The following is a 27,999-nucleotide window of genomic DNA, read 5'->3' as shown; positions in this document are numbered from 1 at the left end:
AGGACGGGGGAGATGAGGCCCTCTGTTATTGACATCACAAATGAGAGCGAGTTTTCTTTTATTTATTCCTTCATCTGCTCATCTAGAAAACACCTCTCAGGCAATAGTTCCCCTCCTTCCAGTCGTTAACAGCTTCCTGTTGCTTCCAGAATATATCTAAAACTCTTATGCTAGCCAGCAGGCCTCCTAGGCTCCAGCTTTCCATCCTTCCAGACTCAGATTGCCCCTCCTCCAGGAAGCCCTCCTTGACTTCTCCAGGCTGGGGGAGGAGCAGTCACACTTGGCACGTAGCTCTGCTCACAGGGTTTATCCTGATGTTTGGCTCACAGTATTTTCATGGTTGAATAAATGGAAAATGACCCACAAAGGTAAATTTGCTGATGAAAGGAAACTTTTAATTTATTATATTAACTGCAATACATATTTCTCATAGAAAAACAAGGAAAACACAGATGATGAAAGAAAATAAAAATGACATCCTGGACTGGGCGCAGGCATAGCACTTGTCAATGTTTTGTGTTCTTTCCCCTCCATTCTCTTATCTATGAGTTTTGGCACACAGTCTCAGGTGTGTATTTGGAAATAAGCATATCTATTTTCTATTCCCTTTTTAAGGACACAAGACATCCCTTTTATTAAGTTCTTTAGATGTCTTAGTGGCTGCATAATGGGCCATTGAGGTGCCCCATCGTGCCTTCACTTTCCTATTTTTGGACACTACATTGTTTAAAGGTTTCTGTGTTTGTTTGCTATTGTGAGTAACACTGTAGTGAACACCTTTAAGGGTAAACAATTGTTTGTACTTCGGGTAACTTCTTAAATTGGAAAATTAGCAGTGCAGTTTTATACATGTAGAAACTTAAGGATGTTGCTACTTGCTTCCAACTTGCTTTCCAGAAAGGGTCTGTCAGTTTCCATTTGCATCTGTCTTTCTCACTCCAGGATTAAGTACAATGATTATTCTTAGTCTGTGTAAATCTGAGAGCTAAAAGCTGGCAGCTCTTTGATCCTCGGCTATTTGAAGGTCTTTTTCAAATTGTCAAAATGTGTCGTGGACTCTAAGCGTTCCTTCCTTGTAGATGTGGTGGCCACTTACTCATCTAAATCATCCACAGCCTCGGTCTCCGTTTCGGTGAGGAGTCGCACATTTTCCTCCCTGCCTTAAAGAAATTGGCCAAACCGGGTGCTTGGCTGCCCTAAAACAGAGGCTCCCCCCGGGTTTTCCGGAAGCCAGGTGGACGCGCCGTGGGGCGTTGAGCAGGTGATGGCAGCTGGAAGCCAGGGCCGAGTGGACAGAGGGAGGATGGCCCTGGAGAGGCCGGGCACACGCCTGGCTGTAAACCAACAGAACGCCGCTGCACGGGCTGCGCCGCTGCACTGCTCCCTGGGAAACGGCTACTGGCGGGGCCTCCCTGACCTGGTGACCTCCAGCCGTGGGTGACACGGGCGCGCTCCCCGCGAGGCATCGCAGAGCCGGCGCCAGCCCATCCGCCGAGGCTTTGGCCACGCTTGAGCATTAGATGCCGAGCGGTTTACGAGAACGGCTGGGAGGGGAGGGTGGCCCCTGTCCTCGGACACTTGACAAATGGTGGTAGATGGTTGTGACTCCAAAAGGAGGGTGGAGTGCAGTCCTGAGGATGCTTTGCTCCTTGGGAACTTCTCGAAGAAGAACAAGTCTGGAAGGTGAGAACTAGAGGTGCTTGCTGTGGTTATGACGCAGCTGCTGGGGTGGAGAGCGTGTCGTGGGCACAGAGAGCGTGGCGTGGGCTGGGGTGGAGAGCGTGGCATGGGCATGGAGAGCGTGTCGTGGGCATGGAGAGCGCTGTGCTCCAGGAAGTCTGTGCCTGAGTCCCTGCGTGTCCCTCGGCTGTGTGGCCTTGGTCAGGTCACTTGCCAGGACAGGGACAATGATGCACATCATGTTTTTTGGGGGAGGGATCCCTTCCCAGCCTGTGATTTAAAGAAGGAGTCAGGGGTGGGGGAGTTTGAGCCCCAGGCCTGCCGTGCCGTCTCGTGTCCACGTCACCTCAAGGACATGCCTCCCCCGAGCCTCAGTTTCCACAACGGTGCCCTGGGGACAACAGTCCCTGAATTCGCTGCACTCAGAGCTGCCACGAGACTTACACAGATAAGATGCAGGAGCCCCTGGCACGCGCCCGCACGTGGTCAGCGCTGCGGGAGTGTTTGGTGAGTGTCTTGTGACGACCGCCTAGATTCGAGGCAGCCGCCCGGGGCTGGCCCCCTTGCTCCCTAGTCGTGGACCTGGGCAAACGGCTTCACCGTCGGTGCCTCGGTTTCCTCCTCTTAAATCGGAGAGTGCGTGGGTTCCTCCTCCTGGGATGTGGGCAGAGCTAAACCGAACCTCCAGGAGGAAAAGCCTTTAAAGGCTGCCCGCACGGAAGCGCCAGCTGCTGTTTCTGTCCAGTGTTTATGTTGCGCGTTGGCTGTGGTTTCCCTCCTTCTCCTCAGCAGCCGCTCGTCTTCCTCCTCACTTAGAAAAGTTTTCCTTAAGGGCCAGCAGAGGGCGAGAGCACAGCGGGCGCTGGTGGTGCTGCCACCTCCCAGGGCAGCCCCGAGTCCTCAGCTGGGGACTCCTGTCCACCCCCAATCTTCACCTGAAGGTGCCTCTAGGGGAGACCAGGTGGCTGGACCCAAAGGGCGCCCGGGACTTGTGCACCAAGGCACCCCGTGGCTCCCCGTGGCGGTTACAGCTGACGACCCTAGGAGTTCCCTTTTCAAGCGACCAGCAGTGGACGGGTGCTGACCTGCCGTCCGCTGTGGTCCCCACGACGCCCCGCCCTGCACCAGCCGCCTGCGAGCGGCCACGGCGGTCAGAGTGCTTAGCGCGGCGGGGGCTGCGGCTTCAGGGGACGGGCTCTGCGGGCGTGCGCGCGTGTGCAGGGCTGTGCGTTCCTCTTGAAACGCTGAAGACGGGCTCACCGAGGAAATTACACTTAAATGACGTAACCGTCTTGTCTAGCAGCTTTCTTTTTTTTTTTAAAGATTTATTTATTTTTTTAAATTTCTCTCGCCTTCCCTGCGGCCCCCCTTCGCCCCCCCAGTCCTCTGCTCTCTGTGTCCATTTGCTGTGTGTTCTGTGTCCACTTGCGTTCTCGTCAGCAGTACCAGGAATCTGTGTCTCTTTTTGTTGCGTCATCTTGCTGCATCTGCTCTCCGTGTGGGCGGCGCCATTCCTGGGCAGGCTGCACTTTCTCTCGTGCTGGGCGGCTCTCCTTGTGGGCGCACTCCTTGCGCGTGGGGCTCCCCTACGCGGGGGACACCCCTGCGTGGCAGGGCACTCCTTGCGCGCATCAGCACTGCGCATGGGCCAGCTCCACACGGAGTCAGGAGGCCCGGGGTTTGAAGCCTGGACCTCCCATGTGGTAGGTGGACACCCCATCCGTTGGGCCAATTCTGCTTCCTGCAACATTCTGTCTTCATGCCTTTATTCAGTCGTCACCAGGGTGAGAATTTCTCTTCTTTATTTTGGTCTTCGCATGTTTCACTAAATGATGTGAATTAACACAATATCATTCTTTTCAGAGTCAGGATTTTGGCGAATAGCTTTTTAAAAATGGGTCATTGCTTAAGTAGAAGTTAAAGGTAGCATTTTTCTATGAGAAAAAAAAATGCTCTTTTGTCCATTTACATCTAGATCCTTTAACATCTTGCCCTCAGGCCTGTACCAAGTACCTGTATCCATTAGAGGAAAAAAACGAACTTTTGGTTCAACAAAATGTTACTACAGAATTTCTCACAGGTTTCAAATTAGAAGACACCAGATGTCATTGACTGTGATGGCCAATGACTTTCGTTAGCTGATCAAATGAGCCTCGTATTGGGAAATTTCTGCCAAACTGTGATGCTTGAGCTGCCCGCGTTTCAGTGATAGTTTCTGGCATTTGAGTGAAAACATTCTTTATGTTGTAGCCGCATAAGGGTCTTTTAAGGATAAATATTCCCTAATAGAAGACAATTTTATTTGGATAATTCTGTGCTGTTACAATCCATCATTTCTACTTGTCTTCAAATCCACGTGTGTGTGGATCTTTCACCTCTTGTTTTTAAGCTATTTTTTTACTAAAGTATAGCCGTCCGTGAGTTGAATTTTTCTCATCTTCAAAATGAGCATTTTGTAGGAGCTGGCCTCCTCTCCATCGCCACAGCAGCCGTGCTCAGCCAGGCCCTGGGACGGTCATCACCTTACGTTGCGCTGAGTCTTTCAGTCGCCACAATTCATATCTTCTGTATTTGAAAAGACTTCTAAATCCATTCCTTTCTGCCATGCCCTAATTCAGCCCCCCTCATTTTGGCTTGGACCCCAACAGAACCTTTCTCACTGGTTCCCTCCCTCCAGCTGGTTCCTCACAGTGTCTGGAATTCCAGGAAAGCTCACGGTAACCATCTCGGCATCTGTCCACTGTCACCGAGGTCCCTCTTTCCAGAATGAGGATCTGCGCCTTCAGTTTCTTGTTGTGGTTGGTGACTCAAAACTATAGACATCATATACCTTCTTAAACTAGGGAGGGAGGACACGGTTCTTATACAAGGGAGTTAGAGTTTTGTGCTCAATCAGAATTCAATATTTGAAAAATAAAAATTGAATATAAATAGATTTTAAAATCCTCAGGTACTTATTGTAATGACTACTTCCTCCCCCACCACCACCACCACTGTTGTCTGCTCTCTGTGTCCATTCACCGTGTGTTCTTCTGCATCCGCTTGCATTCTCAGCGGCACCGGGAATCTGTGTCTCTTTTTGTTGGGTCATCTGCTGCGTCAGCTCTCCATGTGCACGGCACCACCCACGGGTAGGCTGCATTTTTTTCACACTGGGTGGCTCTCCTTATGGGGCATGCTCCTTGTGTGTGGGGCTCCCCTATGTGGGGGACACCCCTGCGTGGCAGGGCACTCCTTGTGCGCATCAGCACTGCTCGTGGGCCAGCTCCACACGGGTCAGGAGGCCCTGGGTTTGAACCACGGACCTCCCATGTAGTAGGCAGCCACTCTCTCCGTTGAGCCAAATCTGCTTCCCGTGTAATGACTACTTATTCAAAATCAAAGTGGAGGGCTTTCTGCACCCAGGAAACACAATTTTATGTTGTTCCAAAAATACATATATTCGCCTGACTTGCTTTACATTTGGTTTCCTTCTGATTATTTGATTATTCTGAGAGGATCTACTTTAACATATATTGGAATAAGATTTTACCAATATGTAAAATGGATCATAAATATTTTAAAAATATTTCCCTGAGTGACCCGCTGCTCAGCACTGTCCTGGCGGGTTTGCTGAAGGAGACCGCTGGTCTTGTGGATTGACCGTAAGTGACATGTGAGGCTAAGAATATTGTACACAGAGATCCTCAGTGTTCTTGAGCAAATCTTTAAAAATGCAGCATATAGAAAATACACAGAGCAGATTACAAATGAGAAGCTGGGCATTGTTCATTTGCAACCAGATGCTAAGAAATTAGAAGACCAGCCTCAGAACGGTCAGATAGAAGAGGGAGTTCTTCAGGCTGAAAGGGAACTAAGTCCGGCAGGAAAAATGATAAAGTGGAAACCATGGGAGCCCTTAGTGGAAGAGGCTCCCACCACTCAATGGAAATGGCCAATTAATCATCATTAAGTGACTTTGGTGTGTTGATGGAAAAGTGATATAATTAAATATTCTGGTATATTATTATTTTTTTAATCCCTTAGAGCAGGGGTTCTTAACCTTTTTTCCATGGACTCCTTTGCCAGTGAGGTGAAAACCACGGACCCCTTACTAAGTCCATACTATACTGTGTATTATTTAATAAATATATCACACCCACACCAACACGTCCCCACAAGAATCATGTTTTTTTGAATTTCAATTCAAGCTCATTGACCCCTTGTGAAGAACCCCTGCCTTAGAGGGAAGCTTTTAAAGGTCCTCTCATTTTGATTTGTGTTCTGTTTTTGAGCATTGCAGATAATCCACAAAAGACTGGCTTTCAGTTCCTTTAATACGGAGCTGAAGTTTTTTCAAGTCTTGATAAAGCACGACAAAATTATTTTACAAAAGGGGGCGTGTTCAAACCTTTGAGATTAAGGGTTGATTACCACCTCATTACGTATTTGCGCGGTGAGACTATTAATGCGAAAGATGAGTTGGTCAGGCAAGTTCCTCAACGAGGGCCGAGCCCCCTTCATGACAGCTATCGGGGAATTTTTATAAACCTTTTTGGTCTCAAAGGCCTGAAGTGACCCCCAGGTGGCATGATAGACTCTTCCCTCACTGCTCGATAAGAGGAAGGGGTTCAGTAGGGGGAGAGTGGGTGGCAGGGGGCTGGGCAGGGACCCCGGAGGAGCTTGGCCTCTGTCCCGTCCTCCAAGCAAAGCCTTTCCGAGGCCCCACGAAGCGCCAGCAGGGCAGTGCCACCCTCCCCTCCCCGCTGTACTTCTCGTGTCCGAGGACGCCTCCACGTCCAGCACCTGGAGCCACGTGGGGGATGTTCCTGCTGACTCTTGCCTTACTTTCCTCGGGCTGCCCTAACAAAGCTGTGGGCGGAGTGGACTGCACGGCCACACTGTCCTGGAGGCCACACGCCCAAGCAAGGCCAGCTCCTCTGAGGTCTGCAGGGTCCTGCCGTGGCCGGTGATCCGTGGCACTCTTGGCTTGTGGCATAGCTGCCGTCACAGTGCCATCCCTACTCGAGTTTGGCCCCATTTTAAAAAATCACATTTTCATCTTCAAAGACCCTGTTTTCACATTCACGGGATGGGGGTGAGAACACGAGCATGACTTGGGGAATAAGATTCAACCTCGAACAGATGGCATGGCACAATTTTTTTTTTTTTAATTTTTTTATTTTTTATTGACTTTGTAATAATATTACATTAAAAATATATATGTGAGGTCCCATTCAACCCCACCCCCCCACCCCCCCTCTCCCCCCCCCCAACAACACTCGTTCCCATCATCATGACACATCCATTGGATTTGGTAAGTACATCTTTGGGCACCTCTGCACCTCATATACATTGGTTCACATCATGGCCCATACTCTCCTCTATTCCATCATGTAGGCCCTGTGAGGATTTACAATGGCCGGTGATTACCTCTGAAGCACCATCCAGGGCAGCTCCATGTCGGCATGGCACAATTATAGCCCATCAGTTAGTTTCTGCACCTGGCTGACATCTGTCTTCCCTCTGGAAGGTGCCAGCGCCTCCTTGTTCTTTGTTATCATTAGCATGGCATCGGCCACGTGGCAGACCCTCTGTCCGTGTTTGTTGACTGAATGAATGAGGGCCTGAATTACATCAGCAGCTGTGCGGAGGATGGAGGCTACTTGGGGCAGTTTTAATCGTTCCGAGGAGGTATGCTGAGGACGGCAGAGTGCACTGAAGTGACGTGAGGAGCGAAAGCCAGCCGACCGGACGCCAAGTTGAAAACGGCAAGGCTGGCCGTGTGGTCGTGGAGAATGGCGCCTGCGGCGGGCGATGCTTAGTGACTTCCATGCACCACGCAAGAGCCGGCTCGTGGAATCTGAGGAAGCCTCCTCAGGAAGCTCTGGGTGGCCGTGCACCCACGGGAGAGGACGTGCAGGACAGACCCGGTATGGGGGGGATTCCACTGCGGCACCCAGAGGGGGATGCCGGGACAGGCAGGCTGACGCGTCCAGCCGGCAGGGGGCGCAGCTGGGAGCCGTCAGGACTGGAAATAGAGGTCGGAGTCCGAGGGGCGCAGGCCCACAGAGCCCGGGGGCCGGGGGCTACAGGACAGCGCTCTGAGGACCCCCAGACTTCCTCGAGCCCTCCCTCCCTCCAGAGAGCGTGGGATGAGACTCCACAGGCAGGCGTGTGTTTCCTTCCTTTTTGCAGGCAGTTCAGAAAGAGGTAAAATGTGGTAAATAAAATGGAAAATGTACCAGTCCTACTAAGTGCAGGAGCGGTAGGCAGCGGTTAGATGAGAGACACGGAGAAAGGCCTGAATTCACCGTATTAGTTTCCCTTTCAAAGCATAATAAAAGCTAATATAAATGATCAACTGTCATTTTCCAAGGGAAAAAGCAAGAATTAAGGAAAACCAAAGAACCGGATTAGATACTACACAAGACGGAGAAGGATCCTTAACTTCTGGTCCATAGACTTCAAGAGCCCCGTGAACTTGGCTGGGGGACCGGTTAGCGCTACCTCCGATTATGAACGTGGCCACCACATCTCAGCGGTGTTAGGAGCATTAGGCAGGACTTGGTGCCCAGTAGAAATCCCCTTTTTACGTCACCGCGCAGTCGTTGCAGATGGCTGGGGCATCGTCCCCACGCACGGCTGGATGGAGGCAGTGCCGCTGCGACATTAATGAAGACGCACATGTGTGCCTGGCTGCTAAGCCGCTGTCCCTCAGCTCCGGCCGCGCCGCTCTGCGCTCTGCCCTGGGACGCCGGGCTGCGACTCTGCAAACCTTATGGTCGTGTGTCGCCAGCCGCTGTGGCCCGGCTCGGCTCCTGGCTCTGCGCATGAGCGCATCAGCGCACAGGGAGGCCGTGGGGCGGGAGGAAGCCAAGAGGGCCCTCCTTCCTGCCTGCTTCCTGTTTCTCCCAGCGTCACCCCAGCAACCATCTTCACCCTGGCCGCAACCGTTTGTTCAGTTTCTCGTTTTTTCTCACTTTTGAAACCACCGTCACCCCGCCCCGTCGAAGTTCTGAAGCACCCCGAATGGGAGGTCTGGGTCCCCAAACTTTGGGGTTCAGTAGTAAAGGCCCTGGTTCCCCAGCCCTGGCTGTTCCTGAAATGACGATCTCCACGTTCCTTGAATCCCCTTTGGCCTCTTCAGTCGCCCAACGCCTGTTTACCCGACCCCCCCATAAAGCGATTTCTACTAAAATAACTCCAGTAATTTCTTTGTGCCTGGCTGGACCTACTTAAAACTAGGTTTGGACCATGTATCTCAGAATGATCAGGTTCCATTGCAGCCAGCCCTAAGTGGTTTGTTTTATGCTTTTAAAAATATTATTCGGAGGCTAGTCCTTGGGCTGAGCCAGCCGGCCAGGGGGTCCATTCCCCTGAAATAAAACTGAAAGCATGAGCCTACCTGATTAATTGCAGTTTCCCTAATTAGGTTTAGAAACCTTTGGGAACACAAAATGAACTTCTTTCCATTCTTCCTTCCTTTCTTTACAAATAAAGTTATGGAGGAAAATAAATGTTGTGTGATTTTTCCCCCTTTGAAAGGAGTGAGTACATGGTCATTAAAAACATCAGAAAACAGAAGGAAAGAAAATGTTACTATATCATCATCATGATATAAAGGCAACCATTACCTTATCCCCATGGGTTTCCTTAAGGTTTCTGTTGGGTTTTTTTTGTTTGCTTGTTTATTTTTGCATAGATGTAATTGATGTGTGTGGGTATGTATGCACAGTCAACATTGTCATAAGCACCTTCTCATTCTATTACACACTTGTCACAAGCACCGTTTTTATAGCTGGATGAGATGCCACAAAGTATATATTCCAAACTTGACTCAGCCATTCTCTTTTAATGTAAAGCATTCAACATAAATGTTTACAGTTGTGCTTTGCTTTTCCAATAAAAGCTCATGGTAAAATAGTTTAAATATATATACTTGATGCAAGCAGTATTTGCATGAGACTTGACCTGCCTCACTTCCTTTCCTCCTTCGATTAATTAAATTAGCAACTGTAGAGAGAGAATGCCACTTTGCCAATCCTAACTGTGCTTACTTTTCCAGTGATGTCTAAAAACTCGTGTGGGGTCATGATAACCTCAAACCTTTCCATTTCCATGAATTTCAAATGGAGAGAGCTTGTGGTGGGGAGGTGATTTTAAAACAAAGATATTTAATGGTCCCGTTCTCTGAAGATTATTTTTTTTCACACAGATTTCCTAATCTGGTGTGTGATTGATTTCATGTGGAGAATGTTGGAACTCACGCTGTGTAGCTTCTGTCTTCTGGGGAGAACTCCATGCCAACTCTCCCTCTTCCTCCTTTTGTGATGTCACATAAACAAAAGAGTCAATTGGATTGGGTATTTAATATGAATTATTAGAAGTTGTTATGCAGGTCCCTTTTTTACCATGACAGTATTTGATATTCTTAAGCCAACCTGAACGTCAGGAAATGAAGACTGCTAAAAGCTAGAGCTGGTCCGATGATCGTTTATTTTAAATGTAGGACATTCATTTCAAATAACCACAAAACAGGGGAGTGGAATGGTTTGAAAATATTTATTGTTTCAATATTCTGAGACAGTTGCTTTGCCGTGGGCAGATAATTTCCTCTTTTGAAAAAACTGTGCAAGAGGAGCATCTCTTCCCCCAAAAGGAGAAGTTCCTGGCTCCGTCGCCTAAGGCCCTTCTCCTTAGCTCCAGCCAAGCCTCGGGGGCTGACTGTCAACCGAGGAGCGGCCGGCGGTGAAGGAAACGGCTGCTGTGCGGGGAAAGTAAGGTGGCGGCTCCTGTGAGCGGCTCGGAATTCCAGCTAAGGCTGAGGTTCTACTGGTTTAATACAATAAACCTCCCGGCTCATTGGTTTCCCCGGACCCGGAGCTGGAGTTGGGGGGGCGGCGCCGTTGGGGGTGGAGGGAGGGGCCCCCCTGGGGTGAGGCAGGAAGGAAGACAGGGAGGAAGCGGTGTGTCTGCCACCGAAGTGAACTCCCACATTCCTTTGTAGTGTACGCGGTGGCTGCATGAGCTAGTTTTAGAAGAAATGCTCCTTTAACCATTTCGTGACTTGGATTCTATAGACAAGACATCTTCACTACACTTAGGGTTAGCATTTTATTTCCTTAAAGAAGAATTGTGACTGAAAACTCATTTGCGCCTTATAAACCCCGTGCGCCAGGTACTATCATTATCCACTTTGGACAGACAAGGAAACCGAGGCCCAAGGTCAACAGCTGGCTGAGGCAGAGGCTCCCGGCCAGGCAGGCTCCCGTCCTGCCCGCCCTCGCAGGGAGCAGCCCGGGCTGGGGTTAGCACTGCTCATTACCTCTTCACTGACCAAGCACTAGCCCCCCTTCAGGAGGCTTGGCCTGTTCATCTTTTATTGGTCAAAACTGGGCGCTTGTCTTTAGGCAGCCGTGTCTCATGGCGACGCTTGTAACTCGTTTCCTTTCAGGCGCCTTCAGACACTCTCCTCGGTTTACTTTATACGCGATTTTAAATGCTATTCAAATTCCAACAAGTCTGGCGTGTTATTGCCAAGCAAGCCGCTGCCTGCCTCCTCTTTGATTGCAGCATATGCAGTTTAAGAAGGGATGGCTAGATCAGGGGACAGTGAAGCTAGGACACGCTGGGAGTTCTGATATTCAGGCAGGGAAAGGAGATCAGCACTGCACCTGCTGAGAAGGAGCAGCTGGAACCTGCAGTTGCGTGCAGAATCCGGGGTGCCACATCGGAAAACTCAACCTAAAACTTCCACAACTAAGAATTCTAGAAGATGGTTTGTAACAGCGCAAAGAAAAACCTGTAACATCTTCCTACCCACAACAAGGAGTTTTGAAATCTAATGGAAAAAAGATGAGCTCTCCTTCAACATAGCCTAATGGAATAAAGAAATATGCAGGCCTTATAGGGGGAAACTGTTACGATTTCTTGGAGGACTTATTAGAAAATTTACAAATGACGAGAAAGATAACCTTGTTTCTGAATGGGAAGACTCAGTGTTGAAAAGATGGGAATCCATCCCCAAGTAAATTATAAATCAAATGCAATTTTAGAAAACCCCAGTTTGCAGGGAGAGTTGGTATAGAGTGTAACAAATAGACTCCACAGTGAGCCTGGAAGAATGTATAGTGAGGGCAGCCAAGACATTTTGGAAAAAAGAATAAGGTTGATTTTCAACTTTTTATTTTTGTAACTATTCAAACGCTTACCTCCCTGTTCAGATACTTTCAGTGAGTCCTTCGTCTCGCAATGAAGTCCAAGCTCCTTGCCCTGGGCATTGCCAAAAGAGCAGTACGACGGGGGCTGACGGCTGCACTGAGAAGCCGCGCTCCCCCAGGGCCCCCACCTGCCTGCTGCAGCTCTCTGGGTCTCTACGGAGACGTCCTTACCCAGCTGAGGTCCTAACAGGCTTGTCTAAGGTGGAGGGTTGGAGGGGGGCAGCTGCCCAAAGGGGCGGAAAGAGGAGGAAGCTCACTGAGCGCCCCCAAGGAAGCTCGACAGCTCCCCTCGTCTGTGCGTAGGTGTCGTTCCAGAGTCCCTAGCTTGTGGGGAAAACGGTGGGAGCACATAACCTCAGGGAAGCCCGCGGCAGGCTCCCAGGACAGCGCTCCCGGGGGCAAGGCCTGCAGCCCTCCAGCGGGATTTCCTGCGACTCCAGGCTAATCAGGGCAGAGCAGGGATTCAACCCCGATGGTCTCCCAAGCCCCTGCTGGTGGAGCTGGAGCGTTTTCTGTACGGATCATTGGCCCTCCTCTGGGTGGCCTGGAGGGGTTGCGCCGCCTCAGGATGGCCCTCACTCTTTAGCACACGTCCGTTTGGGTCACGCCTTCCCATAGGTGCTAGGAAGCAAACCTCCGTTTCTTGACCTTCTCCTCTCCAGTGTCTTCTTTTTCCAACCCACTCCCATCATCCTGTCCTTGACCTTGTCATGATGGACCACCTCTGACCCCCAGCTCCTGGCCTTCCAGCTCAGCCCCTCTCCATGTTCCACTGCACCAGTCCATCCTCCCCCAGGATCTTCCTCTATTGAGCCACCACTGGCCACTGCCCGTTACTCCCATGAACTCCGCATCCCCACAGCCCCTTCACGCTGTTGCCCTCCACGGCGCGGCACTGCCATCACTCCACTGCCCTCCCCCCAACTCCCTTGCCTCCTTCCCTCCAGGGTTCTTGCTTGGCACGACCCCAGCCCTGTCCTCTCTGTGCACCTGTGTGGCGCTCGAAGGAACCCCCACCCCCCTGGCTGTCCCCCTTACCTTCATGACCAGCCTCCAGAGGGGCCTCGGCAGGGCATGGCGGGCGGCCTGCACCCTTCCTGCAGCCCCTCTCGCCCTCCTCCAGGCTGGTCCTCCCTCCTCCTCCCCCACCTCCCTCAGCCCCTTCCCACCCCCCGCCCCTGCTGCTCACTCTCACCCAAGACCTTGCCTCATGCAGCCCCTCAAATTCTGCCCAGCATCTCAGGGTCCTTGGCCTCCTCACCTGCCCCGTCTAAGATGGGAGCTCCAGGAGCACAGGGCCTGCCTGTCCTGCTGTGGCCTGTCCCTGCACCTGACAAGGGGTGGCGCTCAGTGAGCATTTGTTGACCGACTGCCTGATGGTGCATTCTGTGGCTCTCTCTAAAAGCTTGGCTCTTCATAGCTTCACAGGTTGACCGCTCCGGAATACATTTTTCTTTTTCTTTTTTAAAGATTTATTTATTTCTCTCCCCTTCCCCCCCATGTCTGCTCTCTATGTCCATTTGCTGTGTGTTCTTCTGCATCTGCTTGCATTGTCAGGCGGCACTGGGAAACTGCGTCTCTTTTGTTTTGTTGCATCATCTTGCTGTGTCAGCTCTCTGTGTGTGCAGCACCACCCCTGGGCAGGCTGTGCTTTTTTGTCATGCGGGGCAGCTGTCCTTACGGGGCACACTCCTTGTGCATGGGGCTCCCCTACGGGGTGGCTCCCCTGCATGGCAGGGCAGCATTGCGTGTGGGCCAGCTCACCATACGGGCCCGGAGGCCCTGGGGATCGAACCCTAGACCCTCCATATGGTAGGCGGACACTCTATCATTTGAGCCATGTTGGCCTCCCACGTTTTTCTTAATGTGTTTGGGAGTCTAGCTTTACTCTGAACCAAGTTTAAAGCCCTTGATGAAGTCTCCAAATGTGGGGATTGCACCCCTGTAGCTTGCGACTGTTACGTCACTTTACACCGGCAGGGAAGGGGGGGAGGTGAACGCTTCACAGCTCCTGTCCTGCCGATAGGTGCTTCCGCTCCCTGGGGAGCCTGCCAGGAGCGGGAGCAGATCTTCATGCGCTTCCTCGTGAGGCGACACAGAAGATCTAGGAGCCCCACGTCTGCTCTGCTCATAGACGCAGGTCCTGCCCCTCGCCCCGTGGACACGGTCATCCAAGCCTCCCCTTCGGGGCTGGGCGGTGGGAATGGAGTTTCAAGGTCAAGGCCGTTTCAGCCCCAGCCTTGGCCTGGCTGCCGCCCTCATCTGACCAGGTCCTCGCTTTTCCTGACAGCCGTGCCAGCCCTGCCTCAGAGCCCTTACAAGAGAAGAAGAGGGCTTGGGGGTCCGCAGCCGCCCCGGAAGGCTTCTGCCCTGCCCGTCATTTCTTGCCTGATTTGCTCCGGGTCTGTGGGGATGTAGCGTATCTATACAAGTTCATAACTCTGTGTACGTCCCTCGTGTGGGCTCCTCTGATGACGGTCCACGCCCTCGAGACGCGGGCTTCTCACCTGGGGGTGACTTTGCCCCGGACACACTTTTGGTTGTCACAACCGGCTGTGGTGGTGGAGCTGGTGGCATCCAGGGGGCAGAGGGCAGGGATGTGGCTCATCATCCCCAAATGAACAATCCCGCCCGTCACTGGGGCCAAGGTGCCGGACCTTGGCTACTGAGTTACAGGCGTTTCCCATAAAGTCTCATTCCACGTTTTGTATTGATGTCACGAGCGAGGAGGGAGCACTCAGGGGAGGGGGCTTCACTAGAATCCGAGAAACTAAAACCAAACCCACTGGTCAGAGCAGCGCAGGGCAAGCCCCCGGCGGGCACTGGAGACCGCGCCCTTCCCGGGCTTCCCGCCCGCGTGGGGCGTCGGGCACAGAGCGCTTTAATTGACCTCTTTGCTGGTGCTCGGCTCTGACGTGGTCAGGAGTGGCTATTTGATCTCCAGTTATTCCAGAATTTCTACTCTCGTGCCAAGCATGTCTCCAGCCTGCTGCTCTGTGCCCTTCCTTAAACCTGCCTCCAGTCCTTCTGAAATCTTCCTGTTTCAAAGGTAAGACTTTTGTATTCTGCATTCAAGTCCCCTCTGAAGCCATCCGGTTCACGCAGGCTGAGGCCAGAGCTTTGCTGGCCCCTGGCACTGCGGGCAGGCCGCTGAGGGCTTTCCTTGAGCTCTGCTTCAGGGCCAGCGGGCAGAGGGGAGACCCGCACGGTAGCACGGGGGCCTGTGCACTGAGGATGGCGCTGAAACTGTGCTTTCAGGAATTCTGTTTTCTTGGAAAGACTGGGGGATGCTCTCTCAGGAATTTCTGAACCTCAGATTGGAAGGTCACGCGTTTCTCCTGACGTTTTTTGCCTGACCTGAAATCAGCTAATCTTCAAGTCAAGCCGTTTTGCGAGGGTGCCTGGGTTTTAACCTTGGAATTCACTGGAAGTGTCCTCAAATCTCCCTGTTTGCTGTTTAAATTCAGATGATAAAGTCCGGCATCCCTCACACTCACTTTCTGTGAGTCACGTTTGTCACCTGGTTTCTAGATTTTTCAGCTACTAGAGATGTATTTCCTGGGTCTGTTTACTAGGAAAACTCTACCTGTTTTAGAATGGTAAACTCAGGGACAGGATTACTGTCCCAAAGCCAAATAGATGGGTGGGTATCTGGAAAATATAATTGCTTTCATTTTTTAATAGCTGTTTTCTATTCCTAAGTATAGATTGAAATATTTTACTTTTATTAGTGGGGCCTCCTTCTGTTAACTACTGGATACAGCTGTCAACAGGAAAGCACATTTGCCAGCATCACTGTCTATTCCAATCACAGGCATATTACATGGACTGTCGGGATGGCATAGATAGATATCCTGGTCATTGTGTTAGAATTGACTTAGGGGGACTTCTCAGAGTTTACTGTTCCACAACTGAGAAATAAGTAACGGATTTTAGTTGTCTTGTTTTCAATATTTTAAGAAAATAACCTGTTGGTATTTGCAGTGCATTTTGTTCGTGAACACCGATCATGAACGCTCGCCTACGAGCTGCTCTCTGGGCGGTGCTCAGGCCATCTCGTGGTGACCATTTACGGTGGCCTTGAGGACCGCCAGTTCCGACGGATGGACTGGAAAATGGACATAGTTTCCCAGGTTGCAATGGCCTTTTTCCTGCGTGCTTTTGGAGCTGAACTGAATTCCAGAGTAGAATAAGTCACTCTGAACGTGGAGGAGGCTGTCCCCAGCAGCAGCAGCACCGGGTGTCCTGAGCTATGTGGACAGCTCTACTCAGGGACTGAGAACAGTCACCCTGGCTGGGCCAGGCGAGCTGGGTGCCAGGTCCTCCACCCCTGCTTCTCCGCCGGCTCGTCACCTACCCTGCTCTCCCGAAACAGGTCCCTCCTGTTTCCAGGCGCCTCTTGCCTTCTGTCCTCTCCTGGCCTCCTTGGTGCTCTCATCCCACTCAGCTCAGAATCAGGCCAGCTCCTGAAAGCTGATTCACGGTGCCGGTGCCCGGCGGTCCCACCCCGCCCGCCCCCACGCGCCACCACCTGGGCATCATGTCTCTGCAGCCTGTTGCGTTCTCGCCTCCCTCTGGCTCTTACCAACAGGCTCAAGCCTCTTCCATCCTCAGACCCAGATGGACAAACAGACCTGTCCCTACCTAAAATGGAGAGGCAGTTTTAGGTTTCGGCTCTCTCCGGCTGCAGTCTACCTCTTGATATATGGGCACAAATGATTGATAAGGTTTAATTATCAAGTGTTAACAAGAGGAGGCAATGGCCAGCGTTGTGCCATTTTAAAATTAAAGGTGTCTTCAGCTCAGATGCCTCCACTCCTTCTGCCTCGTTCATCCGCTTTCTGGAAACTCTCCTGAGCTGAGCCTTCCCAGGAACGCCCCTCTTTTCTGCTTCTTTCGCTGCCCTTTCTCTCTCTGGTCTTATCCTTTAGACACGTCTTATCCACGACATGTAGGAGTCTGTAGCAGTTTGATATAGTTATGAATTCCAAAATAGATATTGGATTATAATGTAATCTGGTCTATTACTGGGCATGACTGAGTTACGATTAGGGCTTTGATTGGGCCACGTCATTAGGGGTGGGGACTCACAGATAAAAGGCATGGCAAAGGACTGATAAGTGAGTCCACCGTGTCCACTCCTCCAGAGGCGACTCGACAGTTCCATGTTCTTGATTGGTCAAGACCAGGGTCCCTGAGCAGCAGTAGGCAGCACCCAGGCACGACACGTCAGAAGCGCTTCTCTGTTTCTGGAGTCATTCTGTTGCACCATCTCCGTTTATTTGTGGGTGGAGGATCCACCTCGACCCCCCCAGACACTCAGGCCAGCCTTGCCGGGGGACGTCACTCGCTGGTGACTGTGATTAAATGACCGCGTGCTGGCCACGTGCCGGGGGCAGGGCTGCCCGAGGACGGTGCCATAAGGCTTGGAGCATCTCCGCGCCAGTGTGGCGAGAGCCTGGCACAGACCCTCCCCCTTTGACCTGGGGGCAATGGCCACTGTGGTGGCAGAGCTGCCCCTGGGGCTTTGCCGCCCTGACACAGGAGAGCCGGCGGCGGAGGGGCTGGGCTTGTCATGCTCCCTGGTTGCCACATTGCTGTGCAACTTCAGGCAAGGAACTTAACCTCTCTGAACCTCATTTTCCTCCTGGTCTGGGCAGCTGTGAGAGTTAAGTCTGATGTTGTCATGTGACGCCCACGAGGGCTCAGGAAAGGGGGCTGCTGAACACTGGAGTAGCTCCCACTTCTCCCCACTGGAGGCGGTAAAGTCCACGGCAGGCAGGCGAGCCGCTCTGGGTGAGCTGAGCCTTGACCCTGCACTGCTGCTGTCTCTGCAGATGGCAGGGCCTGGCTCCCCCACGGGAAGCTCCTACCAGATGTTCCCGGACAGGTGGCGGGGGCGGCACGTGGTGCGCAGCCGGGCGTGCGTGCTGCTTTGCCGAGGGCCGCGTGGAAGGCTGGGAGGCCATGCAGGGCAGCGGCTGAGCCAGCTTCCGGGGTGTTCCCCGCAAGGCCCTCCGGGTGCCTGGGGGGAGACCAGGCAGGGTGCTGTGTGCTCTCCCGCCCAGGACGCTACTAAAAGCTCAGACCTGTAGCTCAGGACTGGCATTAAACCCCGGCCTCCCTCCTCTGCGCATCCGGATAAGGTGTACAACCTTTGCGAGCCTCGGTGTGTGTGTGAAGCACCCTCAAAGCGGAAAGGTGCCGTGCAAACCCATGGTCATTGAGTCACGAACCGCCGCGTAAAGTGCTCTCGGGTATTAACCAAGACGACCCAGTGCAGTCCTGACGTGCAGGGCAGCTCGGGGCTCGCACAGTCAGCACGGAGCCGCTGATTCCGCTGTAACCAGCACGGCCAGGGATTGTGGCTTATGAGAAACAGCCTTGACAGCTGTGGTTTCCAAAATGATTTCGTGTTAGTTGTTTGACTGCGAGGAGGCCGAGAGCCACTCTGCCCTCCCCTCTCTGTCCTCTGCCTCATGCTGTGACCCTGTAAGGATGTGTCTCGGCAGCCCTGCGGGTTAGGTCCAATCCCGGCAGGAGGCAAAGCTGCTGAGCCTAGCAACAGTCCAGCGCCATGGAGACCAAACAAACCGGCCTGGGTGCGGCCCCAGCCTGGCGAGGTGGCCTGGCCCTCACTGGCCAGCTGTGGCTCTGGTGTTCCTAGAGCAAAACGAGACCGTTCCATTTCCTTTTATTTTTTTCTCAGGAGTCCCACAGAGAAATTAAGTTCCTGCCTGGGAGAGCTGAATTTTAGATTTCCAATGCTTAATTTTTGTCGAGATGAGGCACAGAGGGCAGCCAAATGACATCCCCACACGGCCACCGCGGGCACGCAGAGCCGCGGGGAGACCTGCCTCCTTGCCGCAGAGCCCCCGCACCCAGGAGGTGCTGACGGGGTGGGAGGCAAACCCCGGGAGCTGGCCTTCTGGAGGGGGCCGGAGGCCAGGCCACCTGAGCAGGTGCTCCGTGGGAAAGACAAAGCCTCAGCCTTCGTCACTGACCGCCTGGCCCACGCATGCGCCTCCTTGGACACAAAGGCCCACACTTTGAGGGGCGCCACCAATGCCACCCTGACCCTGTAGCGGCTTCCCCTGCTGACTTTCCCAAGGAAGGAAACCGGGGCTTCCCGTCGGACTGTTTCCATCTCTTAGGTGGTTTCTGATTTGGTCGTCTTCCACGAAGGTTTCTTCCTCTCTGCCCTGCCGCCCTTAGCACCCTAAGCACTGGGTGAGAACCTCACGGACCTCCAAGTTTCCCATTCCACAAAACACCACTTTTCACAGCCACGCCCTGTTCCTTGACGTTTCCAGTGGCGTTTTCCAGCTCCCAATGTGTGGGTTCCAGGTGCCTTGCTGAGTTTTAAAAAAAACTCAGTCCTTACAATTTATTCTCGGGGCCCCGGAATCTAAAGAGTAACAGTAAGAAGCAGGTAAAGAAGCAATCAACTTGCAATATAGATGCTGGCCCTTGCCCTAGAGCTGAGAATGGGGGCAGCCCTCCGGTCTAGAGGTCTGGGAGGATGTTAGGACAGCAGTTTTCTCTGATAGGCTTCCACTGCGTGGAATAAGGCATCTCTTGTGCATTGATTATCCTGCTCTGGAATGGCTGTTTTTTTCCTGGAACTAGGAGTAATCAGCTCGCTGCTTCTTCCTTCCTAGCAGTGTCCACGAATGTGCACCTCTCTTGTCTCCTGCAGCAGGCCCCTCCCAGTTTTTTCTTGGACGGCCTAGGTGTGCAGTCTTGCCTGGGGCTGCTCGCTGTCTAATGGCTTAGACTGACTTGTCTTGGCTCTAAGCTATTTTAACCTGTTATTGCCCAACTTCCTTCCTCCTGTAGAAAGGGTGCTGTCGAGCAAAAGCAGGTTCTTGCTTCATTGATGACCAATTCCTGGGACACTGGGATTTCAAAGAGAGAAAGAGCTTGCCAGCCCATAGCAAAGGAGGTCAGTGGCCAAAGGGGCCCCACATCTGCCTCCCCAAGTTGGAGGATTTGGGGGTTTTTATGGATTCAAACCATTTCTTTTTTATTGTGGTTACCATCACAATAGTGTGTGTACACAAAGGTGAGCCTAGTTTTGAAATCACCATAAACAAGGGTGAGGCCCATCTAACCTGGTTCAGTAATTCAGGTGTTAACCTTTGGCTATTCTATAATATAAGGGAAAAATAACCCGAAAAAAAAAACCATTATGTAAGATTCAGTAATCATAATCCCTTGTTAATTCTTAGCTCTTGGTCACAGGGCAGGAGGCCTGGACGCTTTAAAAAGGGGCGCCTGTTGGGGTGCTCTCTCTGGCAACTGCCGGGAGGGGCAGGGGCTGCAAGGCAGCACGGCAGGTGTCAGTTTGTTCTTCCATGGGACTCCCTGGATACCAGGCTCGGCTGGCCCGGCTGCTCAGCCTGACCGCCCGGTGGGCTCTGCCTCTCAGTGGGACCAGCCCTTGCTGGCCGGCTGGTGGTCTGGTTCAGAGGAGACGAGAGAGATGGAGGCTGTGAGGGCACACACCAAGCGGGGGACCCGTAACCCCTCCCCTACCTGGTGCCACGAAGCTGGGAAGGAGATTGGAAGCGCTGCCCGGGGTTGGGAGCCCTCTCCTGTGCTTCCTCCAGGCAGGCCCAGCAGCTGTGCCCGGGTCCTGCCTGGGACGAGAGCCCTTCTGGAGTCCACCCACTGGACCCAGAGCCCTTCTGGAGTCCACCCACTGGACCCAGAGCCCTTCTAGAACCCACCCACTGGACCCAGAGCCCTTCTAGAACCCACCCACTGGACCCAGAGCCCTTCTAGAACCCACCCACTGGACCCAGAGCCCTTCTAGAACCCACCCACTGGACCCAGAGCCCTTCTAGAACCCACCCACTGGACCCAGAGCCCTTCTAGAACCCACCCTCTGGACCCAGAGCCCTTCTAGAACCCACCCACTGGACCCAGAGCCCTTCTAGAACCCACCCACTGGACCCAGAGCCCTTCTAGAGTCCACGCACTGGACCCAGAGCCCTTCTAGAACCCACCCACTGGACCCAGAGCCCTTCTAGAACCCACCCACTGGACCCAGAGCCCTTCTAGAACCCACCCACTGGATCGAGAGCCCTTCTAGAGTCCACGCACTGGACCCAGAGCCCTTCTAGAACCCACCCACTGGACCCAGAGCCCTTCTAGAACCCACCCACTGGACCCAGAGCCCTTCTAGAACCCACCCACTGGACCCAGAGCCCTTCTAGAACCCACCCACTGGATCCAGAGCCCTTCTAGAACCCACCCTCTGGACCCAGAGCCCTTCTAGAGTCCACGCACTGGACCCAGAGCCCTTCTAGAGTCCACCCTCTGGACCCAGAGCCCTTCTAGAACCCACCCTCTGGACCCAGAGCCCTTCTAGAACCCACCCTCTGGACCCAGAGCCCTTCTAGAACCCACCCACTGGACCCAGAGCCCTTCTAGAACCCACCCACTGGACCCAGAGCCCTTCTAGAACCCACCCACTGGACCCAGAGCCCTTCTAGAACCCACCCTCTGGACCCAGAGCCCTTCTAGAACCCACCCTCTGGACCCAGAGCCCTTCTAGAACCCACCCACTGGACCCAGAGCCCTTCTAGAACCCACCCACTGGACCCAGAGCCCTTCTAGAACCCACCCACTGGATCGAGAGCCCTTCTAGAACCCACCCTCTGGACCCAGAGCCCTTCTAGAACCCACCCTCTGGACCCAGAGCCCTTCTAGAACCCACCCACTGGACCCAGAGCCCTTCTAGAACCCACCCACTGGATCGAGAGCCCTTCTAGAACCCACCCACTGGACCCAGAACCCTTCTAGAACCCACCCACTGGACCCAGAGCCCTTCTAGAACCCACCCACTGGATCGAGAGCCCTTCTAGAGTCCACGCACTGGACCCAGAGCCCTTCTAGAACCCACCCACTGGACCCAGAGCCCTTCTAGAACCCACCCACTGGATCGAGAGCCCTTCTAGAGTCCACGCACTGGACCCAGAGCCCTTCTAGAACCCACCCACTGGACCCAGAGCCCTTCTAGAACCCACCCTCTGGACCCAGAGCCCTTCTAGAACCCACCCACTGGATCGAGAGCCCTTCTAGAACCCACCCTCTGGACCCAGAGCCCTTCTAGAACCCACCCACTGGATCGAGAGCCCTTCTAGAACCCACCCACTGGATCGAGAGCCCTTCTAGAACCCACCCACTGGACCCAGAACCCTTCTAGAACCCACCCACTGGACCCAGAGCCCTTCTAGAACCCACCCACTGGATCGAGAGCCCTTCTAGAGTCCACGCACTGGACCCAGAGCCCTTCTAGAACCCACCCACTGGACCCAGAGCCCTTCTAGAACCCACCCACTGGATCGAGAGCCCTTCTAGAGTCCACACACTGGACCCAGAGCCCTTCTAGAACCCACCCACTGGACCCAGAGCCCTTCTAGAACCCACCCACTGGATCGAGAGCCCTTCTAGAACCCACCCTCTGGACCCAGAGCCCTTCTAGAACCCACCCACTGGATCGAGAGCCCTTCTAGAACCCACCCTCTGGACCCAGAGCCCTTCTAGAACCCACCCTCTGGACCCAGAGCCCTTCTAGAACCCACCCACTGGACCCAGAGCCCTTCTAGAACCCACCCACTGGATCGAGAGCCCTTCTAGAGTCCACGCACTGGACCTGGACGTGCCAAGTGAAGCCTCCCAGGAGGAAGGTTGCTTAATTGATGGTGGTCCTTCTCCTTTGTGAAGTTGTTACCATTAAAACTGTAGACGGCCATAGCACCCTTAACGCGCCCGATCTCGTCTGATCTTGCAAGCTAAAACTGTAATCACTTTCCCTGATAAATTCCTTAAGTCTTTATGTACAACAGGTTAAAATCAGTCCTCCAGTTTTTTAACTTGATAGGATCAAAGCTTGGTGTCTCAGCAACAGTTTTTAAAGTGTTCCAGAGGGAAAACAAGTGAGGATTTCACTCTCTGCAAGCTGTTTTCGTGAAGCTGCGGACACTATCCATCCAAGCTGGCTGTCCCTCCATCTTAAAGTTTAAACCTGGTGACTGCCCCCCAGGGGCCTCTCCTGACCCCTGCCCTGCCCTCTGTCCTGCCCTCTCCCCAACTCTCGTCTTGCCCCCAGGCTCTTCTCCCTTCCTGAGCGCCCTCCTCTGCAGTGGGCCACTGCTTTGTTTGGTGATGGTGGGTTGTCTCTTCTCCCCAGTGTGGCTTTAACTGCTGGAGGGCAGGGGTCTTTTTACCCTTTGCAGTGTGTCCCTCTTAGCGGGGTGGGGGTAAAGGGTCAAAGGGTGCGCTCTGAAGTGCAGGAGCTTGATTTCAAGGAGGCCAGGAAGGTTCGAGGAAGCCGGCGGGGGTGGGAGACACAGAGCTGCAGCAGCCCCGGGGCTGCGCCCGTGGGTCCCTCCCGGCCCCTCAGCCCAGCCCGACACAGGGACGCCCTGCCCAGGGCGATGCGCTGACCTGGAACCCAGAATGACGTCAGGGTAGCAGAGAATAGGGACCTGGGGGGTGGCAAAACGTGGTTTCTTGAGTCCTTCTGGAATTGCCTTGGCAGAGCACCAGGCCGGGCGCTGCGGTTGGAGATTCCCGTGCGAGGCCGGGAGGTGACTTTCTGAGCCGCGTTTAAAAGGAGGGCGCATGAAAACGTGTCCTCACGGCCTGGCCAAGTCAGGTCAGGGGCCCGAGCAGAAGCGAGGGGGAGGCGGGGACTCAGGACGCCCGTGGGCGCGCCAGGCTTGGCCAGGGCAGGCTGGACCTTCTGATTCGTTTCCTTCCCGTCGCTTCTCAGCCCGGGCCAGCGAGGTCAGGAACGGTCGCTGCTTTCCCCTGAGGCCTGTGGGGTCCGATCACTGTCCCCACGCAGGGCCGACGTGCCTGCGGGCCTCCAGGACCTCTGACCGGAGGGGCCGCGGGGTCTGGGCTCGGCCCTCGCCCCCGCGGGGTCCACCGTCCGGTTCTGGACGGCGCCGACCTGCCGCCTCCGCGCGGGCAAGTTCTCGCGCGCGTTTCTGCGTCCGGGGCAGCGCGGCGCCAGGCGGCCAGGGGCACCCCGTCTCCCGGCTCCCCGTGCGCCCGGGCGAGGCGGGGCTGCCCCCGAGCCGTCTGAGCCCAGCTCCGGGCTCCCGCCGCCGTGCCCTTGGCGGGGTGACGGGACCCCGAGCCCTCCCCGCCCGGCAGGTGCGCGGAGCTCTGCCCACGTGCTACTCGTCCCACACCGCCGCCCGGGTGAGGGGGCCGCGGGGCCCACAGGCCCGCCCTCCCCGCCCGGCCCCGCCCCCGCGGGCCCCTCCCCCGCAGCCCCCGCCTCTCCCGCGCCCCTCCGACTCGGGCCCCGCGGGCGGGCGGCCTGGACGGGGCTGCGGGCACGGGCAGCCGGGCGCGTGTCTCCCCCGCCCTTCCGCCAGGCGCAGGAGCTGGGGGTGGCGGGCGACGGGCCACCCGGCCTGGGCTCGCCGCGGGGGCGGTGCGCACGGAGCGCGGGAGCGCGCGCGAGGGCGGAGCAGGGGGCGGGGCACGTGCGGAGGACAGGGCCGGAGGCGCGCGGGGAAGGGGCGGGCCAGGGGCGCGCAGGGGGCGACGCAGAGGGCGAGGCGCGTGGGGGACAGGGCAGGGGGCGCGCGCTGGGAAGGGGCGGGCCGGGGGCGCGCGCTGGGAAGGGGCGGGCCAGGGGCGCGCGCGGGGTCAAGGTTGCGGGCTCGTCAGGGGCGCGCGCGGGGCTCGGGGTTGCGGGCGGCAGGGGCGCGCGCGGGGTCGAGGTTGCGGGCTCGTCGGGCGCGCGCGGGGCTCGGGGTTGCGGGGACGGCAGGGGCGCGCGCGCGCCCGGCGGGGCAGGGGGCGTGGCTCGGGGCGCGGCGCCGGGGGCGGCCCTGGGCTCGCTCGGGCCCCGCCCGGCCACCTGCGCCCCGCCCCGCCGGCCGCGCCCGAGCCCGGGAACCTCCGCCGGCGCCCCTGGGCGAGTCGCGGTCCCTCGCAGCCCGGTGCGTGTCCTCGGCCCCGCGGTCCCGCTGTCTGGGGACGCGGACGCGGTCGCGCTGAGAGCCTGGCGCGGCCTGCTGTCGATTCGGGCGCGGCTCCTGTCGCGGGGCGAGAAGTCGGGGGCGCACGGCCGAGAGGATGACCCAGCCCCCCGCCATGCAGAACAAGGAAATAGACTGCCTGAGCCCAGAAGCGCAGAAGCTGGTAAGGCAGAGACTCGTGCCGAAACTTTCTTCTCTGGCCGGGCAAGCGTAGTCCTGAGTCGGTTTCCTGTTGCAAATGTCACCGGGCAGGCGGCGCCGTCCGCCGTCATCTGTGGGAGTGAGTCGGAGATGGGGGAGTTGGGCCAAGTCGGGGCGCTCCTTTGACCTGATCGTGAGGACACGCTCTGTGGGAGCCGGCTCGTGGGTGCACCTTCCCGGCAGACCCCGGCGACTCGGGGACATTGACAACCTGGTCCGCGCGGCCCCCAGTGCGCGCAAGGCCACTTTCCTTTAAGACTCCCTTAGAACCACCCAGAGATCGCGGCCCGGCCTTCCGCCTCGAGGTCTTTTGACGGCTGCCCCCGGGCAGGCTGACTGGGCCCCCGAGCCCCGAGGGTGCCCTGGAGTTTCACACGGAACCGCGGGGCTGGGTTCGTGTTTTAGGAAATACCGACACTGAGGAACTAGCGCAGAGCAAGTTCCCTTACCCTGAGGTGGGCGCTGTCGGGGGGGGGGGGGGCTGGCATGGTCTGGGGACCCCTAGCCTGACCGGGGGCCGAACCCCGCCTCTGCACCTGCCTCAAGGACCCCAGACCCTAAATGGACTAGCTGGTCTCTCGGGACTCCTCCGGGTCCACACAGGATCCTCCAGCTCTGGAATTTCCTTGGAATCTAGCCCACACCCTGCAGTGGAACCTGGATTTCGGGGCGTTTGCCGTTACTCTAGGGCAGGGGAACGTTTGTCATTGTTCATTTTGATACAGCCTGTGGTTGATGGCGAATGGCAATATTTGGAGGCCAAAGGTGCAGAGTGCCCTTTGGAAAAGAGACGTCTTTCAAGGCTAGTACTGCGGAGAGACCCCAGGTTTACACCTCACCAGGTCTCCTGGTGACATCAGTGAACACGTGAGTCCCGGTCACTCTCTCACCTGGAGCATGACTCACCCACTGGGCGTGTGTGGAGGAGTCTCGAGCTGGGAGCAGTTGGGAGCAAATGCCGCCGATTCTGATGGACACACGCTTCAAAACAAAGTCCTGGCTGAGCGCTAGGGGTGTGCGTGCATTTTCAGTGCCCATTTCAGTGTGCTCCTTCCTGTTAACTTCATTTAAAGTTCAGGCTCTGGGCCAGGCTCTTGGAGTCATTCATACCCTTGACTTAATCAGCTTCTGAGGCCCCGGGGAGCCCCGGGGAATTTTCGAATCACCCTCAGGGAAGGGTCCTTGCAATAAGCACGGGTGGGAGCACTGCTGCGAGTGCCCGTTTCCCTGAGGGTAGCCAGCGAGGCGGGCACACGGCAGGGGCGGGTGGAACTCAGCCCCCCGCCTGGTTCTGGGCAGAAGGAGGGGGCACGGCTGGGCAGAGGGTGCTGGTGACTGTGGCACAGTGTGGGAAGGCACTGGTGTCCAGGCCTCCTTCCGTGGGATGTGGCACCTCCTGTCCCGGGGGGCTGTGATGCCCACTCCTAGGCGGTGAGACCAGGCTCTGGGACAGATTCTGATGGCGTGGGTGCTGGAGAGGCACAGCACCCCCACCACCCCCTTTTGGTAAGTTGGTGGCAGAATTCTTTTGGCAGTGGAACCTGACCTGACTTGGGGTAGTTTTAGTCTCTCTTTATCTCTTGGTGAGAATGTTCATACATTCCTCAGCGGCCTTCTCCATGTGCTGGATAAAAGGCTGTTTTTCTGGATTGTAGATTGTTTGGTAAATGCATCTCATGACCCTTCTCAAATCCGAAAACTTTTGCATGTTGATACGTGGTTGGTTTCCAGGAAGAACTTGTGAACCTGTAAGGCTTTTTTTTTTTTTTTTTTTAGCAAACAGAAGCAGGAAACGGAGTGAGCCTGGGAAGAGAAGTGAAATGGTCCAGTTGAAAAGGGAACGTGCCAAATGGCCAGTGGATGGTGGGGAGGAGTGGAGGGGAGCAGAGACCAGAGGAGAGGTGGGAGAAGTGGGGAGAGGGGGAGACAAGTGGGGGGAGTGGGGGTAGAGGCCAAGGCAGGTGAGGGGGGACGGGGGGGGGGGGGGAGGAGGGGAGAGGTGAAGGCAGGTGGGGAGAGGTGGGGCGGAGTGGAGAGAGCTGGCGGCAGATGCAGGGGAGGTAGAGGCCTGTGGGGGAGGTGGGGCACCAGAGAGTCACCCTGCAGCCCCCCACGGGTCGGTGTCCCAGCAGAACCTGGTGGGCCCTTCAAAGGCTTTCTGCCTGGTTGTGTCCTGCCCGAGTGTCCCTGTGTCCCCGCGGGAGGAGGAAGGGCTGGAGGCCGCCTGGGGTGGGAAGCTGTGGTGGGCTGGACCTGGGGGCTCCTGGTCGCCTGGCAGAGCGCTGAGCCACGTCCAGCCCCGGGCACGGTCAGCCTGGGCGTTCCTCTCACTCTTGTAACTTCCCCATGCTTTCCACCTCTTACGTCACCTCCGGTCTCTTGCCACACGCTGATTGTCACTAACCCTGCCACGCCCCTGTCTTGGCGAGAGGCTGTCGGGCAGAGCCAGGACATAGATGGTCACCACGGGTCCCCCGGGCACCTGCGCCGGTGTCACCAGCTCGCGGAGAGGCGCGTGGTGGGGGCCGTCCTCCACCCCGCCGCCGGCCCTGTGGCCCACGCTGGGCTCCGAGCGCCACGGTTCAGGCATCCCGAGGCCTCTTTTGGGCACATCCCCTTCCCTGGCAGCCGAGACGTGCGCCCGGGTCTTTCCAGATCGCGTTCAGGTCTGCCTCGTCTTCAGGGGCGAAAATGGAGAGCCGGTTTCCCTTTCTGAGTTAGTTTCTGTTCAGCCCACACCGATGTCGCGGAGCGGAAGCGTCCTTAGCGAATTTCACAAACCCTGCAGTCCCAACGGCCGCTTGGGCTGCGCACAGGAAGTCGAGTTATTTATAGCTGCAAAACTGTTTTTCAGCGAAGTGGATTGGAATACTACCTGACCGGAGGAGGGCCTCACCCAGTCC

At 55.4% G+C, this 27,999-nt stretch overlaps 1 protein-coding gene across 43 annotated transcripts in view; it reads left to right on the top strand.

The window, feature by feature from the left end:
- LRRFIP1 (LRR binding FLII interacting protein 1) overlaps positions 1–27,999 on the top strand; it is a 146,430-nt gene that overhangs the window by 42,551 nt on the left and 75,880 nt on the right. For 7 of the 43 annotated variants that reach the window (XM_012520360.3, XM_058299830.1, XM_058299832.1 and 4 more), the window contains exon 1: positions 24,789–25,058. The exons of 34 other annotated variants lie outside the window; for them this stretch is intronic. In XM_012520360.3, coding sequence (XP_012375814.2) covers positions 24,993–25,058 — 66 coding nt within the window. In that variant the 5' untranslated portion in view covers positions 24,789–24,992. Of the gene's footprint in view, positions 1–24,783; positions 25,059–27,999 lie in introns of those variants that run through there. 2 more of the 43 variants (XM_058299825.1, XM_058299831.1) reach the window with 1 other exon arrangement.

The sequence above is a fragment of the Dasypus novemcinctus genome, chromosome 7 (genome assembly GCF_030445035.2).
Source record: "Dasypus novemcinctus isolate mDasNov1 chromosome 7, mDasNov1.1.hap2, whole genome shotgun sequence".
Taxonomy (NCBI): domain Eukaryota; kingdom Metazoa; phylum Chordata; class Mammalia; order Cingulata; family Dasypodidae; genus Dasypus; species Dasypus novemcinctus.
This window is presented reverse-complemented; position numbering and strand designations above follow the sequence as displayed.